General features: G+C 43.0%; 1 protein-coding gene across 1 annotated transcript in view; it reads left to right on the top strand.

Moving 5' to 3' along the window:
• The window catches only part of sema4gb (sema domain, immunoglobulin domain (Ig), transmembrane domain (TM) and short cytoplasmic domain, (semaphorin) 4Gb), a 42,352-nt gene that overhangs the window by 19,697 nt on the left and 7,881 nt on the right, over positions 1 to 14,774 (top strand). Inside the window, exons 3-11 of the mRNA XM_085760684.1 lie at positions 2,352 to 2,500; positions 2,896 to 2,958; positions 3,290 to 3,388; positions 3,487 to 3,580; positions 4,651 to 4,764; positions 5,148 to 5,302; positions 10,173 to 10,348; positions 13,535 to 13,673; positions 14,190 to 14,412. Coding sequence (XP_085616810.1) covers positions 2,352 to 2,500; positions 2,896 to 2,958; positions 3,290 to 3,388; positions 3,487 to 3,580; positions 4,651 to 4,764; positions 5,148 to 5,302; positions 10,173 to 10,348; positions 13,535 to 13,673; positions 14,190 to 14,412 — 1,212 coding nt within the window. The remainder of the gene's footprint in view (positions 1 to 2,351; positions 2,501 to 2,895; positions 2,959 to 3,289; positions 3,389 to 3,486; positions 3,581 to 4,650; positions 4,765 to 5,147; positions 5,303 to 10,172; positions 10,349 to 13,534; positions 13,674 to 14,189; positions 14,413 to 14,774) is intronic.

Genomic DNA, 14,774 nt, shown 5'->3' with positions numbered 1-14,774 from the left:
TTCAGTTATAATGTTGTTATTATATTCTTGGTTGACACAGTTCCTGATTTAAAGGGGAACTAAACCAGACATAGAATCAAGTTTACTGGTCATAGGAAGTATTACTCACTCACCCTGTTAAAACTGAATAAGCGTGTGTTTTTGGAGGCTGTCGATTCAGTTGTCCTGCTTTGTGTTTCATTTCAAAAACATCTAGAATGATTTTAAGACCTATATATAAATTTAATGCTCAGTCTCACTACATTACATCTCACCCTGATCTAATTCAATATGTTCCACTGAGCTTTATGACCCATGCAGTGTAAAATAACACGCTGGTTAACCATCCATATCCCTCTGCAGCAGTTACTCTGTGAACCTCCGGCCACTGGAGCCTCAGAGAGTCGCAGAGAAGCGATGAACAGGAGAGCAGATGAACAGCGACAGGCGCGAGCGGCCTCACACCACAGCAGATCGATATGTGTTGGGACAAATACTGGTTTTCTTATTACAGCCGCTCAGAGATGGAGGTGGAGGAGGATCAATGTGTCCACCTCCACTCAGCCGCCGATACACCTTCAATTACTCCGTTGTGTAATGACAGCTGCTCTCTGTCTCTCTCTCTGCTGCACGTCAGGTCGATTTAATCAGACATCCATCTCGAACTTTTCATGCAAACTCTGTGAATCTCTTTCTGCTCTTAGGGAGATCTCCCACGGAAAAAAAGAAAAAAGAAAAAAAAAAACATAACAACGTCCTCCTTTTTACTGTCTCACAGCAGCAGAGCGACCTGCCCCCATTTTCTGAGGTGCTACACAGTTGTGTGTTCAAATATTCAGCGTAGTGCACCAGGCCAATTATTTCATGATGGATATAAAGTGTTGGCGGCGCCATGGACAAAAGATTGACAACCAAAAAAGACATCTACACACTCTTCTTCAGTGACAGAGCTACTGTAACCCTAATTTGGCCCACTTACTGTGTGAACCTCCCTCCCCCATCACACACACACACACACACACACACACACACACACACACACACATGCACTCACACAGCAGTGGTGGTGGTGATGATGATGGTGATGGTGATGATGCTGTCGCAGTGCTGCTGATGCGATTTGGCAGTACTGGGGCACAATTCCTGCTGAATGCCCTAAAATTTCGCCTCCCCTTGTGGCCCCATCCCCACATTTCCCTCTCAGCAATCACTCCAGCGACGACCCCCCACCCACCCACCCCCCCACCCTGCCCCCCATCTCCCAGATCTGTTGTTGAGGCTCATCCAGTCACGCTACTAAGCATATTCACTCAGGAGTGCATGTGGAGAGTCTGGGAGTGTGAAGCCAAGAGAAAAGCTTTTTACACCAGATTGTACTTTCTGTACATATGTTTCCTGTACGGTGGCCCAGAAGACTCAGTTCACTGCAGCTTATTAACCCAGGGGTGTCAAACGTGTAGCCTGCGGGCCAAAACCAGCCCGGCAGAGGGTCCAATCCGGCCCTCAGGATGCATTTGCCAAGTGTGAAAACAGAAGAGGCATAATGTTTTTTATGAAGAAATTTTATGTTGTTCGTAATATGTTTTGTTTTGTAAAAGTATAGCTTCTTAAAGTCACCATCCCAGGCGGCTGGAGTTACGATTTTGTTTCTCAAATTGCACCGACCCCCTCAGTTGTCTGAGATTAATTTGATTGGTAGGACAAATTTTGGCCCCTGTTCCTTACACAGACGACCAAATTTCATCATTGATATGTCAAATCACTTATGTCATCGATTACTGTCTGCCTACTTACAGTACCAGATATACTCAGATTTTTATAATTTTGCCCAAAATGAGCTGCCTGGGATGGTACCTTTAACTAACTAATCTTAATAATCTACTAAAGAAAACATCGACACAACAATTTCATTCTTACAATTAATGATGAGGGCCGTCGTGTTTCGTTGCTGTCATAGACGTCAAGTTGGAAAATCGTAGCTCTGAGATGATACGAATCTTTGACGCCGTTCAATTCATTTTTCACAACTCAGAGCTCGTTTTTTTTTCCGAGTTGCGAGTTGTATTGAACACAGCAAAAAACCTTACTGTCATACTTGAAAAGGAACCTTAATAAATAACCTAAACCTGCCTCATCATGATACTGCAGGAACATTATCGGTACCTTTATACCGTATGCTGTCGTAGTATAGGCACATTAATAACAAATGAACTGAGGTATTGCGGTAATCCAAAAGTAACTAAAAGTAATCAGGATATGTTCACCTGATACAGAAACGGTTTAGAAAGACCCGTGATGGTTCAGGTGATGTTACTTTGAGCTGCAACAGGAAATGACCTTCTCCTCCTCTGTGTCGAACCGTGTTGTTTCAGGTCTCCTGGGCAGCACCCGCTTCTCCGGCTCTTCCAGGAACTACAGCACACTCCTGCTGGAGGAGGAGTCGGGGCTGCTCTACGTGGGAGGCCGAGGAGCTCTGTACGCTCTCAACACCTCCAACATCTCCACAGCTGCAAACCTCACGGTGAGCCCCGGGACGCTGCTTAATTGCCGCCGGAGAAGCTGCAAAACTCATTTCACAACCAAGTTTTTTTTTTCTTTCTCTCTTGCTGTTTCCTAAAAGAGGACAAACTAATAATAGCCTTAAGCAGATTGAACAAATCCCATTGTGTTCCTCCAATTTTATGGATATCGGATTTAATGCACCAGACGTTTAGTCAAGGGTTACTGAGGAGAGTGACGCAGCCAGAAAATATAATGCGCTGCCCTTTTCTCTCTTCCTGTTCAACACACACACACACTTGTTGTTTTCCTCCCCTTTCCCGTCCATACAGAGATCTTTATATTTATCTATTTCCTCTCTATCTGTTTTTTTTCCGAGCGAGCTGACTCACACTTATTACCTCCTGTTGTTTGCAGATTGATTGGGACGCTTCCCCTGAGCAGAAGAGGCAGTGTCTCAGCAAAGGCAGAGACAATCAGGTACACGTCGGCTGCAGCTCTCGGCTCTCATTGTTCATCCCCTTCGTCTCCTAAAGTCTCCACTTACTGAGTTATTAGAGGAGAATGTGAATGAAACACCTCTGCTTTGAGATGAGCAGAATGCCTCTGACAGCAAAAAGGTGGATAATCCTTTCAATTGCCTTTTAATCCATTTTCCCTCCGAGACTAAACTGGGGAGGAGGGGGTGATTGAACATTAAAAGAAAAAAAAAAAGCTCTTTGTGCATGAAAGAAGTGGACGGCACGCTCTCCTGTTTTTTTTTGCAGAGCTTGAAATAACTAAAACCTGTTTTTCCTTCCGCTCTCCGCAGACAGAGTGTTACAATCACATCCGCTTTCTGCAGCGCTTCAACGAGACTCACCTGTACGTCTGTGGAACAAACGCCTTCAGACCGCTCTGCGCTTATTTAGTAAGAGCCTTTAAGAAAGAAAGAAAAAGAACAATTCAGATCATGAGCTGCATTTAAATGATGCGATTAATCTGCTTCCAACTCTCCTCCTCCGACAGGACGCAGAGCGGTTCAGCTTTTCCTCGGGCTTCGAGGAGGGCAGAGACCGCTGTCCCTACGACCCAGCTAAAGGATTCACCGGCCTCCTCGTGGGTACGAATCCTGCATTTGCATTTAATTACTTCTGCTGAGGTCAAAGCCGCGAACAGGCTGCAGCAACCAGACATTATTTGACTGAAGAGATTTGATAAACTGATTGTATCACACTGACATCATGGTCATTCAGTCAAGCAAAAATAACATAGGCAAAGTTGGACTGGAGGACACAGTACACTCATTTACTGCGGTCGATTTTAAGGTTGGACAGTAACGACAAAATTTTATCATAGTATCATTTACAGCATATCTTTGTTGAAGTACTTCTGAAGAGGTAATACACTGGTAGCTATTGTACTCAGGACATATTTCACACAGTACATGGGTATTTTAAGGACATTTAATGTGCAAAACTTCAACACAGATCAATGCAACGTTATTTATATCTCTGGAAATACAATAAAATCAACCTGCACAACATGAAAATAAAAACTGACTTCAAGTACAGGTACCATACAATATTGCAAGTCACAATTTAACTGTAGAGGCCAAACTAATTCAGTTTTAACTAGTGTTTCTGGAAGCAAGGCCGTTCTTCTCTGAGCTTTTAGTTGATTGGTTTTATATATTTATAGTTTTAAAATCTTAAACTTTTCCTTCTGCAACTGACTCCCCCCCCAAAAAAGACTTATTATTATTGCTGCTGGGACAAAACACCAACACTACTACAGGACTCAGACACTGAATCAATCAGTCTAATTAGCTTCAGATGAACTTGGGAGAACATTTATTTCCAGAAGAAGAGTAGATTTAGTCTCTGCACCTCTGACTGTGTGGTTGTTTTTATAATCATTTCACTGGAGCCTGGACAAGACGACTGATTAGAGCGAGTGTTTCATAAATGAAGAACTCAAATCGCTCTCTTGATTCAGTTTTAACATCCTAAGCAGACTTGGATCTATGTCTAATTACCATTTATGAATTTTATAACAGCACTGGCTCATCTCTCTGCAGAAGAATCTGCCAAAAACCTCCATTCACGTCTTTTTCTCTCGTTTTTCTACATGTCTCCCTTTCGTCTTTCTTTGCTCCACGAACAAACTCGTGTGTTGCTGTTGCCGATCAAGACGGCGAGATGTTCACGGCCTCTCAGTACGAGTTTCGCAGCTCTCCAGACGTGCGCAGGAACCTCCCCTTCCCAACGCTCAGGACAGAGGAGGCCCCGACCCGGTGGCTTCTGGGTAAATCCACAAACATCCGCAGACGCATCACATGCTGGTTTTAGTTACTATGTGGTTTGACTGACGGTAAAAACACTAAATAAACCAAACCTCATTGAAATGTTGCACGTCTTTTTTATCTCTGATGTTTTGCTGCTTCAACAAAATCTGATTCCCCCTATAGAATAAAAGAAAAAATCACATCAAACATTTCACTGCACTGCAGCTCTAACTGGCTTAGTTGTGGCAATTCAATCAGACTTAAAAGCTCCGTCTTTAGTTTCCAAGGAGACACTTCTTAGGCAGCTAATAGGTCTGTGTTTGGGTATATGTGTGTGTGTGTGTGTGTGTAATGGGTGTGTGTCTTTTTGTTTGTTTTTGTGCATGTGTGTGTGTGTTTACAGAGGCGGACTTTGTGGGCTCGGCGCTGCTGAAGGAGAGCGTCAACAGCTCCATCGGTGACGACGACAAGATTTACTTCTTCTTCACCGAGAAAAGCCAGGAGCAGATCACCTACCCGAGCCAGACCAAGGTGTCCAGGGTGGCCCGAGTCTGCAAGGTCAGATAGACCAGCGCAACCAGACAGTAGTTAAAGGGATAGTTCAACATTTTGGCAAATTGGCCCATTGCCATAATCTAGTCATAGCAGTAGGTTTGTTACCTTTATTTGTCGGTGCAAGCTATTTTTAGAACGGCGGAGCAGAGCTACGCTACGGAGGATAATGGGATTTCTTGGTTTCCCTCATCAAACTCATCAAAATACACAATCCAAAAATTCCAAAACGCTCTCGTGGACAAGTTGTGACCTGCACATTAACCACGCTATGAGACAATAACGAAACATTTTGCACAGAGCATTTTGGGGGGTTTTTTTGGGGGGGGGGGGGTTTAATCCATGGCTGTAAATAGTGCCAAACAAAGCCACCATTTCCTCCTGTTTGAGTAATGCTAATGCACCTGTTTTCATAAATGATGTAGCCTTTTATAAAAACTCAATGGTACAATCAGTATAGATGTGAAATGTACTAGGCTAGTTATAGGCAAGGCATCTTTATTTATATAGCGCATTTCATACCAAGGCAACTCAATGTGCTTTACATAAAGACAAAACATTTAAAAAAGAAGCATAAGACAGAATAAAAACAAAGAAAACACTAAAAACAGAGTTAAAAGCAAGAGCAAATAAAAGAAAATAGATAAAGTTTTAAGTTCTTAAAAGAGCTCAACTATAAGCAACTATAAGTTATAGAGCTTTTTGGAAGAATGTTTCAAGACATAAAACTTTCTTGAAGAATACAGAACAATGGCAAAACATGTTTTTTTCGGGGGGTGTTTGTCAATATTTCCAGTGAAAAGCTCACAGGCAAGGTCGGCAGATGTCCTCTGATTTCAAAAGAAAACGGTCAGCCGGTTTCAGATTTTTAATCTCGCGAACAATAAACAACGCAATGATAGATATTCTGGGTCAGGGTACAGGTTTAGCTTTGTTAGTTTGTCCATCCAAACAAACCTTGCTGCAAAACATAAACCTTCTTCTCATGGATCCATGCAACATTGCACAATATTCACATCCAATAAACTGGAGCTCTTGTGACATTCTGAAAACAGGACAGCCATTCATCCATTCATTTTTTTTTTTTGTCTGCATTGAGGGAGCATTTTGGAGTTGTTGGATTGTGATATTTGATGAGTTTGATGAGGGAAACAAAGAAATCCCATGAGCCTCCATAGCGTAGCTCTGAGCAGCTCGCCGCTGTGCTCCGCCGTTCTAAAAATAGCTTGCACCGACAATTAAAGGTAACGAACCTACTGCTATGACTATAGGGATTATGGCAATGGGCCAATTTGCCAAAATGTGGAACTATCCCTTTAATGGTTTTACTGGGTTTGGAGAGTCGTTTTTTTCTTTTTTCAACTCACGTAAGAGATTTTTCATGGCTGCAAGGAGGAGAAAAGTTGGCAGCGCAGCAACAGCAGGATGATTTAATGCTTCATGTCCCCTAATACACAGAGATGTAATGATGTAAATGGGTTTATAGAGACTTTCTGTTCTCTCTCTCTCTCTCTCAGCTGCTTCTACTCTTTCTGTAATTTCAGTGCTGAATGAACCTGCAGTCTGGCGTCCTTCTTTCATTTTCCTCTTTGTCGCCACTGTTGCCAGGCAGACTGCTAAAAAGCCCACCAACCTCCACCTCCAATGGCAAACCCTCACGCTCTCTTAATTGCCATTTCTTCCCTCGTCCTCCTTTTCCTCCTCCTCCTCCTCTTCCTCCCCTTTCTCCCTCTCACCTCATTTCACTTACGATCAGCATCTCCGGTCTAGACATCATGCCCAGCAACCTTTCCTGGAGCTTCCTCTTTCCTCTCTGTAGGTTCTTTCATCCCATATACATGGTGGTGTAATTACCAGGATCGCACTGTGCAGTTGTCCTGAAATCATTAGTTGAAGCTTTTTTTTTTTAATGGGATAAAACCGTTTACACTCGACACCTTTGTTTATTGTTTTACACCTTTTGTGAAACAAGAAATCAATGCAAAGGTTACGAATCAAGAATCTAGATTTAGCACCAATCGCCCGTCCAATGGAAATCAATATTTTTAAAAAAACATAGCCTATCAGGAGTGAAATAATCTTGACTACATATTTCCATTTTGACCCAGTGACCAGAAATTCATACGTTGATCCTTTCTATAAAACATGTGGCTAACTAGTTCACCAACTATCTTAAGAAACACTGCACTTTCAACATAAAGAAATTAAATATGCAAAAACAGTTTGCATTAGCACAGTTGCTAACACACTGTTAGCCAGTTACAAGCTAAAAAAAAACAACATAAACAAAATAAAGACGCTAATTAAGCTAACTTCACAGTTTTTGGTCCAAACAGAAGGAAACAAGGTGTTTCCTTAAACGATAACCATCTTTAAACCCTACCTCAAGGCCTGATCCTACAATTTCCTAACGACAAAATAAGTGTTTTTCCACTTTCTAGGAAACCAACACAAGAAACATTTTACATAGTTTGAACTTTTGTTTCCCAATCAGTCAGCCAGTGATTGAACAAGTCGTTTCACCACAGTATGAATGTGGTATGAATGAATAATGGTTTTTATACAGTAAAGCCCTTTGAGTGCCTAGAAAAGCGTTAGGCTATAGGCCTATGCAAGCCATCATTAGGCTGTCATTATCATCTGTGTTGTCTGTTTTATACATTTTGAGCTGATAATAATAATAATAATATAGCTAAATTTAAAACATATTTCACCACTGAAGCCTTAATTATTGTTTCTCACAGTGAATCCAAGGATGTACAATTATTGAATGACTCATAGTTTCCGACAAGTGTCCTGCTAGCTCTGTTTATTAGAAATAAAGGGAAATATGCCACTTTGGTTTTAGTGTTTTGATTTATCTTAATGCATCAATAAATTAAGACTGATGTACCGATTTGTATATTCATTGCCCTGCTATTAATGGTTAATTTCCTCTCTCTGCATGTTTCACCTTTTGCCTCTACAGCTTTTACATTAATCTGACAGTATTCACACTTGCCACGATGAAATTGATGTGGAAATTTCTACAAGGTCCGACCTTGTAATCCCAGCCGTGACTTTTATGTAGAAGTGACTCTGGCACTTGTTTGGACGTGAGATGACAAGTTAAACTGCTGTGACATTTAGGTGCACATCTTTTTATTCAGCCGTGAGTCACCCCCTCCATTTCTGTTGTGCATTAAACGGAGCTTTTGTGTCTCTTCGCTGAAGTTATCCGTGCACAAACTCTGCCCCAAGAAAGAGGAGGGGAAAAAAAGGAAATGATTCTGCAGCTATATCTTTAAATCATATTTGTCTTTTCTTCCGGTGGTCACACATTTTTAAATACATTACAAAAGGTGATACACATCTGCAGGCAGTGAATTAATCCCTCCCTCAATTTTTTTTTTTTTTTTTTTTAAATCCCCTGCTCTGTGACAGTTCATCTTCTTGTGATTCTCTATGCATCATTTCTGGAAATAAGGTCTCGGCTGCTCTCTTCTCCGGCACCGTGGAGTTGTCACAGCACCAGAGAGTGTAATAACTCAGTCTGAACTAGGCCACAGCAGCGCATGCAGATGTCGAGCTGGTCCCCGGCTTCGCCCACGTGGCAGCAGCAGCGCAGACACACAGACAGACAGACAGACAGACAGCACCAGACGCTGGTTGGAGGCAGATCCGTAGATCCTGACGGGGGCCTGGCAGTCGCCTCTGGCCTGAAACCACTGAAGACCTGCCATTTTTATAGGCTAGCTGCAGAACTGCTCGCCCCTCTCCTCTCCTCTCCTCTCCTCTCCTCTCCTCTGTCTCTCACTTCGCAGCCCAGACTGCATCGACTTCCTCAGTGATCATGACCTATTTTTTTCACACAGAGGAGCGTACATGGCATAAAAACAAGGCCCTCTCAGTGCCACTGTGTTTTTATTTTAGTATTCACCTCCATAAATCCCTAAGAAGGAACCTCAACGTCGCTGGAACGGTATCACAGCCTCCGTCGTTTGTGTCCTCCAGGGTTGATCTTCCCACAGGCCTTGTGTCTTCGCTGTGACTCCCTCAGATCTACGTCACGACAGCCCAGTGACCCAGACGCTGAGTCTGACTGACGTGGATTATAATCTATCAGTGCATCCCTTTAGCCATTTTCCACAATAATAACCTTGCATCCATCTCTATAAGAACGCTTTATGTTGTTTTCTCAGTAGCATCCATCTCAGCTGCTGCTTCACTAACCTCCCTGCCGACGCCATCCCTCCAGAGACTTTGCTCTGCGGTGAAGAATGAACCCCAACATTGTGTGCATTTGTCTGCAGTCCTTTCCCACTCCCCTCCCTCCCTTCATGTTTCTCTTACACCAAAAAACTGAGTTGGTAATGCCGGATGCATTTGTGTTTTAGATACTTATGGTGACTTAAGCTGCCTTTTTTTGTGTGTGTGTGGGTGGGTGGCAGAGGCAGGCAGAGCGACAGATCTCTGCGAAAGACATAAATGAAGAAAGATGAAGCGCTATAATTCAGATAAACAAAAAAAGGGAAGAAAAGTAAAAAGTCTGCATCGTTCTCCCCCATCCTCCCACCCCCCCACCCCATACAACCCCTCTTTTAAATGATGTGTGCTAAATTACTCTTTCAGGGAGAGAGAGATCTTTTCGCAGTTTTGCCTCCCAGTGCTCCCAAGATGCAATTAGAGCAAATGTGCTAAAGTCGACATACTCTAACGTTTCAGCCCCACTTCCATGAGACTCACAGCCGCCTCTGTTTATAAGCGTATTACTATCTGAACACTATGATTTTGATTCCTTGTGTCCTTGTTAATGCAGTCACAGATTGGATGCCACTGATGTGTATATGATATATGAGAGTGGGTCAGTCATCCGCTGTCTTTCTGTGTCCTGCAGACGGACTGGGGAGGCCAGAGGACGCTGCAGAGGAAGTGGACCACCTTCCTCAAGGCGCGAATGGTGTGTTCGGTCCCGGAGTACGAGCTGCACCTCAATATTCTGCGCAGCGTGTTCGTGCTGCAGGGCCGCGACGCTCAAAGCACCGTTTTCTACGGCATCTTCGGCCTCGAGTGGTAAGAAAAATCACATTTAAGTCACGTCTCTGCAAGCCTCCGCTCCCAGGCTTTAGAAACTCTGTGCAATCTCTCGTTTATCATGTGAAAGGAGAAAAAGGGAAGAGTGTTGTCGGGGTTTACAAACCACTATCCACCGCAGCGGTTGGTCTCAGGAGTCAAAACCTTTGAGTTCAAATTGAAAGGCTGAGTAGGAGATTATGGAAAAATTGTTTGAGCTGGCTACATTTTTTTAAAATACACAATTTGAAAGTCCAAGCCCCTTTCCTCAGACTTCTCTCCGAAGCCACGCCTCCAGAATACAGGCAGGATTCCCACACGTCCTGGAAAACCTGGAAAGTGGTTGACCAATTTTCCAGTCATGGAAAACACATGGAAAATTTTTTTAAAAAAAGGTCAAATGTCCTGGAAAAGCTTGAGTTGTCCTGGGAAATTATTTATCACCAGAGCTCGATTTGACTTTTTCAGACCCCACTAAGGATTTCTTTTTGTGGTGCCTAGCGGGAAAACTAGCGACTTTGAGTTGATGAGTGTTACCAGTATTGGACCGTGAGCATCAGGCTTTTCTCTCCCGCAGCCGCAGTCTGCTCTGCCGTCATCATTTCCTAAGCATGTAAGACAGATAGAGTTAGAGCCATAGACTGCACATCTTTAAATCAGACTTCTGGGGGTGAGAGAGGACTAAACATAGAAACAAACTGGTTAAATGTACAAAATAAGGTACAAGTTTCAAAAAGAACTCTTCTCCAAAGCATGGATGGGACGGGGGATGTATTAGTGTTTGGTGTAATAACATGTCTGTCAGACTGTAGCAGCTCTTTTAACCCTAACCCTGACAGGAACTCTCAATGCTTGTTTTTGTTTGTTGTCCCTTACAGAAAAACCACATGAACTTCACATGTGACTCTTGCACATGTGACTTTGCACATGGGATTTTTCACATGTGAAATATGTGGAAAATGTGTTTTGCACATGGGAAAAGTGTGGTTTTGGCCCAATTTAATGTGAATCGCATGTGAATTGAATTCCCATGTGAAACCCATGGGATTACATGTGCAACCCATGGAATCACATGTTAGATCCATGCCAACGCCCATGTGAAACCCATGTGAAGCATGTTATTTGCACATGTGAAACATGTGGTTTTGGCCCGATTTAATGTGAATCACATGTGAATTCCCATGTTAAACTCATGGGATCACATGTGAATATTCACATGTGGAATACATGGCAAATTCATGTGGATTTTCTGTAAGTTTTTTTTTTTTTTGCCATAATATTGCTGCAACTGTCTTGTTGAATTTAGTAAACTAGCATAAGCTCTGGCGTTGTCTCTTCCATATTGTAAATCGTTGAAGACTCTGAGCCTGTGCACGAAAAAGGGTACGTGCCGAGGGAGGAGGGAGGGGCAGAGGAAAGTTTGATAGTCACATCACGATCCAATGAATTCGTTGGTGGCGTTCAAAAGGATTTTCCGTTACACAAGTGACTGAATTTTTTCATTTTCGTGAAAAAGCATTTAATTAATTGGTCGCAATCGGGATGTGAAGAGGATTTCAAGCAATACAGTGAAAAAAAACACTCCAGAGATCCAAGATCTCCTCCACTACCTTTAAGGGTTCCTTTGTGAGCACAAAAAAATAAAATAACCACAACCTGCAAGAAGAAACTCCAGGCACAGCAAGACACGAGAACATTAGTGAGGTCAAGCACTCATGTGGGGTGATAAGTTGTGGTTTGCAGTCTGCATTTAAATTCATCCTAGACACGTTTGGAGGCACTGAGATCAGGGCTCAGTGCAGAACCACAGAAAAGTGTTTATGGTTTATTGCAGCCTATGTATTATAAACATCCCTGGTGCTATAAAATGTTATTTTGTGCAGGTTTTGTAAAGGCAGTAAAAGTTAAATGTGGAGTTATGGATGATAAATTAGACCAAACAAGTTTCCCAAAGATGTCACCCTGAGCTCTGGGAACTTGTTTCAAATGATAAATTGTTTGAAAAGAAAAAAAAAAAAGATGAACCGATAATGAGAAAAAACTCGTTATTCCAAACCCTAGGTGAGTCGTTATCAAACCAGAGAAGCTCAGCTGCAGTCGGAGCTGTGTGACAGTGTCAGAGGACGAGTGGGATATCTGGCAGCGATGTGTGTGTGTGTGTGTTTATGCTGATATGCAGAGTCATGCTGCATAAAACCGTCCCAAGGGTGTTTGGATTCTGATGGAGGAGGATCGCATCGCAACAGGACAGTAACACTGCTTTCCACTGTCTGTCGTGTTTTCTTTTTTTTTATTGTGTTTTTTTTTTCACTCCTGTGCTTCTCTCTTGTGGACATTCGAGCTCGACCTCTGCCGTCTTGTTCAGTACAGAAGCTTCCTCTAGTCTCCTTAAAAAAAAAAAAGACACACCTGTGTGAGTCGCAGTCATTACTATGCATCACTGAAGTGTGTGAGCGTGAGTAAAGCCCCGGAGCTGTGCTGCTCACCAGCTCTGAAGACAGATTCTGGTTTCACTTCTGTCTCATTTTCCTCACTTGAATGCTTTTGAAGACTGAGGTGGGCACACAATGGACCCAAGAATGTGACGCACACAACCCCCCATTACTAATCTCACCTTTAGGGTTTAAGATTAAGGGTCACCTGGCTCCCAACTCTCCAACTCATGCTGTTGTTATGTGGCTGAACAAATCTTTTCTTTCACAGGTGCGCCACCAAAACCACTTTATTTATGACTCACAGGGAGTGGGTATTTTAGCTCTGCGAGTGCGGTGTTGAAAAAACATGCAAAACAAATATTTCCTTCTGGAGAAGTGGCTGGAGATAAAGAGAGGGAAATTACACACCTGTCAGTGACACCGCTCCCACATGTCCATGCAAGACAAATTGTTAAAATCCAACAGGAAAATGAAAATGTAAGAAAAAAAAGAAAAAACTAAACCTAACCACCGTGACACCCACGGTTTTCAGAGATCAGAGGAGGCTCTTCAGTAGCCTAGTTACCTTTTCACCTGTCAGTGGCTACTGACGACCTGTGATGGGTTTGAAATTCGATCTGTGTGGCAGCTGCTCCCCAGATAATAACCCCTCAGTGTTTATTCATCGTTGAATCATTAATCCTGAGTGTGTCCTCTGCGGTGGTGGTGGTGTGTGTGTGTGTGTGTGTGTGTGGTGGATATTGCCTTTCAGGAAGAATATCAAAGCCTCTGCTATCTGCCAGTACGCCTTCTCAGATGTACAGAAGGTTTTCGACGGGCCGTACATGGAGGTACAGGACTCCAAGTGGAGGGAGTACACGGGAAAGGTGCCAGAGCCGAGACCTGGATCCGTGAGTTTCATTAGTCAAAGCCTCGGTAACCCTTTAATTTACAGGCCGCTACTTCCTAGTGATAATGTCGAGAAATAGCCAAGAAATAAAAAATTAATTGCGTCATAATGTCTAGAAATAGCCTAGAAATGACGCTCAATTTCATATTAATGTCGAGAAATATAGCCAAGAAATAGGCTAACGATTGATTGCATAGAAATAGCCCAGAAATATGGGTCAATTGTAAGGACTTGGTGGAGAAAAAATCTGGCCGTTCTCAAAAAATTCAAAGCGTGAAAAGCATGTGTAATCTTTTGCCTTTATGAATAACATTACTATGAAATTGACTGTTATTTCTAGGCTATTTCTGGCAGTACTACGCAATCAGTTGCTATTTCTTGGCTATTTCTTGACATTATCACATAATGGACGGCCTGTAAATTAAAGGGTTGCCAAAACCTCTCTTTGTAACGGCCCCTTCAACAAAAGAGCATCTGTCGTCATTCCTCGGCCTGTCTTTTCTTTTTCTCTTCCCAGTGTATCACAGATCTGCACAGATCACAGGGCATCAACTCATCCCGAGACCTCCCAGACAACGTCCTCACGTTCGCCAGACGGCACCCGCTGATGGCCACCCAGGTTCACCCGATGGGAGTCCGACCGCTCCTGTTCAAGAGGAGCGTCAACTACGTCAAGATAGCCGTGCACAAGGAGACGGCGCTGGACGGGAAGATTTATACCGTCCTGTTTTTGGGAACTGGTGGGTTTCACTATTCAACACACAAAACCTGTGATCGATAAATCAATCTGACTGTGACTGAGGCCTGATTGTGTCTGGCACAGAGCTGCTTTGTTGCTGTGCATCAGGACTGAGTGTAGCTACAATCATAAAAGCAGCTTTTTCAGACTTTATGCGACTTCACAATGCTACCATGATGTAGGAGCATCTAGCTGCTTTTTGAGGCTGTTGACTCGTTACTTTACCTGGGATGTTGGGATTCAGATCTGGGATTCACGTCACATCCAAGTTGACCAGATTTCCATTCATGAGTTGGTAACAAGTAGGAAAAACAACCCTTTTGTTTAGCTGGTGTTAACATTGTAAGCTAATAGCCTACCAGC

This window comes from Trachurus japonicus, chromosome 19 (assembly GCF_045865225.1).
Source record: "Trachurus japonicus isolate A0001 chromosome 19, Traja_1.0".
Classification (NCBI taxonomy): domain Eukaryota; kingdom Metazoa; phylum Chordata; class Actinopteri; order Carangiformes; family Carangidae; genus Trachurus; species Trachurus japonicus.
The sequence above is the reverse complement of the archived record's forward strand: the minus strand, read 5'-3'. Positions and strand labels throughout refer to the sequence as shown.